Below are 4524 nucleotides of genomic sequence, written 5' to 3'. Positions count from 1 at the left end.
TAACTTCCTTTCCATGACCCTCGTTCGGCCCCATCCAAACAGACAAAATGAGGAAATTGTGGTTTTCCCTTTACCACGTTCCGTACAGTTGTAAGACAACTTGAAATGCTTTAAAAGACCTTGCTAATATGATTAAATACCTCATCCCAAATTGTAAACACAAATTTTAACAAGCATAACATTAAGAACCATAAATTCCCGTTACACGCACAGAAATCATCACCATTCAGTGGGGAGCGGATCTAAGAAAGGCTTTTCCCCCTTCTATATTTTTCTAGAAATTACCTTTAAAGTAGAATCATTATACAAAAACCAACTTTCATTTTCAATTTATACGTAAATCATCTTTAAAACAGATTTTGCTCCAATCAACCACCTCCCAATCAAAATTTTCACTAAAAACTCAAAAAATCCTTTAAAAAGCTCACGTTCAAAATTTTCACTAAAAACTCAAAAAATCCTTTAAAAAGCTCACGTTCAATAAACGTGACTCGCTTTCGTTAATATTTAGGTCTATCTAGAATACAAGTCACGTACTTTAAGCGTGCATTCTTAAGGTTATTTTTGGTTTTATAAATTATAAAAACTTAAACCATGAGGTGGTTAATTATAACAGAAACACTTTAAGGATGGTTTTACGTAAACATTGAAGATGAAAGGTGATTCCTATTAAATGACCTATTTTAAGGTAGTTTTCCAGGCAAAAACGCTATAAGAAAACCACAAGAAAATACGGTCATAACCTAATATCAGACTCCCAGGAGGTTAAACTGAATCAGTGAGATAGGAGCTGATGCACTTAAAACGCCAACAGTACAGTAAAAATGGAAGCACACAAGTTAGGACCAAAGCACATCACAAACTACCTACTACTGCCACAAATCTAATTACACAATCAAAAGGTTCTCAAAACTAACAGAATAAGAAATACAACAAAGGCTAACATCTAAGGATACAAGAACAAAAGAAGCAGAAAACAATTGAAGATTACATATCACACTGAAGACCACTAACCTGCAACCTGCAATTCCATTGCGGAGCAGTTTGCGACAAAGAGGAAGGAGATTGAACCAGGCAGTTTTTATAGCATACTATCAGTTCTTGCAGGTAGCCTCCTGAAAAAGTTCAGCGGAACCGAAGGAAGCTTATGACGGAACCTCGGATGTCTCAGCACATAGATACCAGTGAGGAAGGCCACAACACGGAATGGGGTCACATAAAGAACAATGGCAGCAACCAAACAGAAGGTAATGAAAAGGGCTGTTGCCCTCGGGTCTCTCCAGCTTAGCAGAGACTGTAGTCTCTCTCCTTGAGTTGCAAGATCGCCGACCACTGTCTGTATTCTCCCTGCAACACTCCTCAGACGATCATACCTCATCCTCACAACATCTGGAGGACGAGAGGTTGGAAAGGTATCAAATTCCTCGTCTAACTCATCAGGATGAGCCGTCTCAGCGTGAGATAATCGGGTGTCCATGTGCGGAGGCTGCCTTGGTCTCCATCGAAAGTACCAAACCCCGATCAAAAACAAATAGAGGAAGATTGTTGGTAGTATTAGTTCAGGATAGAGTACCAGGATCACGAAAAGGATGTGGATGAGCACTGTGGTGATTGGGTTTTTCCAGTTGCAAATCTGATCAAACCACTTCCCTACAGCAATCAAACCACTCAGGACACCCATAATTCTGAAGAAGTTAGCCTTGCTTTTCCTCATGCTCCACATATGAGAATCCACATCAAGCATGTACTCGACAACTTCTTTCCGCAATGGTGGTTCCGCTCGGCTCAAGCGCATAGAAACTATCTGGGTTGCCTGGTGCCTCAAGCTATCGAGCTGATTAACAGAGAGGGGATGGAGGTAATGCATTTTGGGAAGCAACGGTTGGGTATACATATGCATCATATTGAGAAGAGACGAGCAAGTGAATCTGACAGCAAGTTGAACTTCACCCATCTTTTTCACGCCGCTAGGGAGCAAGACTAAAAGAGGATACGAATGAGTGTAGACCCTGTCAGTTTCGAGAGTTGAGAGCCTGATCCTCACTTTCCCAATTCGGTTATCCCTTGCGCCTCCCGACTTCTCACCACCATACAAATGACAATTATCAAATACCCCAATCGTTATCACAGTGCATGGATCATAAACCTCCCAAGTGTACTGCTCATTCCATTTCGGAGTGAAACTGTCAATAATAGTTCTCGTTCGAACCCATTTCTGTCCATACTTAGCAACACAGTAGGCATCTGTTGTGCCTTTTCCATCTTTAGTTTTCATCGGCAACAACCCATGTGCTGTCAAAATTCCCAATTCAAACACTCCAATGCTTGGCTTCCACAATTGTTTTGCTGTAGGCCTGAGATCGCTACTGTAATGGGTTGATTCGTCTAAGACATGATACCCTCCATCTAAACATATCCTCAAATGTATCCGACTAGAAAATTTGAACTCCTTTTTCTTATCACCATCCATAACAATGACATGCTTCTCAAGGGTATACCATTTGTCATTCACCGCCTTGTAATCCAGCCTCCTATCCACCGTTTGAAGGGGAATTACAGTCTTCCCCAATAGTTCATCCTTATTGGGCCCAACCCTGTCTTCAACACTCAGAACCAGGTGCTCCTCAAACGGCTCTGCTGCCACAAACATCAAGTCCTCATTCCACATAGGATTTGGACCTCGAATCTGAGAAACCCTCGTTCTCAGCATTTGGTTCCCAAGCATGACCTTAACATAGACTTCAGGAAACCGGCCCTTATCACCAGGTATCAAGTCTTGGGCTTCAATCACATTAACCCTCAAATACCAAAGCTTGGGTGTTAGATACACCTTCGATCTTATATGAGCAAGGCTTTCACTAGGAAGTGTAGCAGCATCAGAATGCCAAGCATCTGGAAATGCCTCATCAGCTTGAGTACCCATCCAAACAGCAAGCATTAGCTCTCCTTTAGTCTTATCACCCTTTCGATCTTCTAACCTATACCACTGTGGGGCAAGTGGACTATCCGGTGGAACTCTCTTCGGGACTTCATTCAAATCAAAAGAGACCCGACCAATGAAATCATCCTTCACTAAATCCTTGTCCTTAACTACAACCTCCAATGTAGTAGCTTGGATTCGCTCCTTCGAGAAGGCGAATACTTGGTTCCATTCAGGGTTGGTCTTCTTCTCGAAGTGGCGAGTAGTACCTTTGTAGTTCCCAAGCTTGACCTCGACATAAGGATCACAGCTACCAGTAACATCTTTTGCAGGGAGGTCTTTCGCCTTGACAACGCGAACATAAAGGTACTGCATTTGCTCAACTAAGTCATAGGTGGTGGTGAGCTTGTCACCAGCGATTCCACCGCCGAGGTGAGGAGCGGTCTCCTTTATGGAGTAATCTTCGGATCGCATAGGCATAGGTCTCTGCATCATCTTGGACTACAGGCTAGGGCTCAACTCGAAACCTGCTGTTTCCTGAAAATGGGGTGATAAGATACTGAGCTTTCTAAGATTTGAGATGGAGAGAAAAACCCTACACAGAAATAGAAGAAAGATTGTAACTTTGAGCTTTAGTGCACTGAATCAAGTCATAGAGACGTTGGATTTTAATTCGGGGCCAAAACTTAACTTCCCCAAATTAGAGACGAAATCTCAAAAGAATCGCCTAAAATCTCCTACAATGTCGAGAAAGATCATCATCGATTGAATCCAAACGCTAGACTGCCGAATGACAAAACAGGAAACTAGATAATTTTTCGAGAAAAATATATCTGAAATCAAAACCGCAGATTCCCCAACATTTCCTTCATAAAAAAAATCCCTAGGTGTTAGGACTCTCGTTTGCTGTAACATTCCAAAACTTGCTCCAAATGAACACAAAAAAGGAAGGGGGAAAAGCCAAAATAGACGAAGGTCAAGCCCTAATCACAACCGCAAGAAAGCTGATAAAGCTCGGATCTTTGCCAGGTAAAACCAAGGTCCAAATGCATTGCAAGAAGAACAAACCACAATGCTCACAAAAACAACTAACTCGCATACCATAAATTTCCCCCAAAAAAACCCAAAAAAATGATGTAAACGAGTGAAGAGGAGACTAATACCTCAACCAATCAAAGTGCTTGCAAGTTCTCCAAGCTCCAATCACCCCCCAGATCGATTCAAATGGAAAAAACCCCAAATTTTCCTTTTTTTTTCCTCTCGAGAATAATAAATTTCCAGAAAAGTCTCGGCGAAGAGTGGCGAGTGCTACTGGGTGCGAAGAACCCAACCAACCCTTTTAATTTTAATTTTAATTTTAATTTTTACTTTTTATTTATTTTTTTAAGTTTTTAATTTTTTTTTATTTTTCCCTCCCCCTTTTTACAGAGAACCCGAGGCGAACGAGACAGGACCGTGGTCGGGCTGGCAGCACGTGCGAAGTCCGGTGCGTGCTGTCTGGACGACGTGGCGAGATCTAGACCGTTGAAGGTGAGGTGTGATTGTGTTTAGTCCGACCAATTAATTCTCAGCTATTGCCAGGTGCTATTCGGAAATCTAGTATC

At 41.9% G+C, this 4524-nt stretch overlaps 1 protein-coding gene across 2 annotated transcripts; it reads right to left on the bottom strand.

Moving 5' to 3' along the window:
• On the bottom strand, positions 840-4276 carry LOC109840877 (FT-interacting protein 1-like). Of its 2 annotated transcripts, none has more exons than XM_020409688.1 (2): positions 4084-4276; positions 840-3515 (listed from the first exon to the last, which is right to left on the bottom strand). In XM_020409688.1, the coding sequence occupies exon 2, from the start codon at positions 3413-3415 to the stop codon at positions 1082-1084; it is 2334 nt and encodes a 777-aa protein (XP_020265277.1). In that variant the 5' UTR covers positions 3416-3515; positions 4084-4276; the 3' UTR covers positions 840-1081. The 2 variants fall into 2 exon arrangements, with proteins under 2 accessions (XP_020265277.1, XP_020265275.1); XM_020409686.1 differs by having other exon boundaries at positions 840-3457.

The sequence above is a fragment of the Asparagus officinalis genome, chromosome 5 (assembly GCF_001876935.1).
Source record: "Asparagus officinalis chromosome 5, Aspof.V1, whole genome shotgun sequence".
NCBI lineage: Eukaryota > Viridiplantae > Streptophyta > Magnoliopsida > Asparagales > Asparagaceae > Asparagus > Asparagus officinalis.
Note: the sequence above shows the minus strand (reverse complement) of the source record. Positions and strands in the feature narration are given on the sequence as shown.

Coding starts and splice junctions, on each gene's coding strand:
- LOC109840877 (XM_020409688.1), bottom strand. CDS start 3,415: ATGATGCAGAGACCTATGCCTATGCGATCCGAAGATTACTCCATAAAG.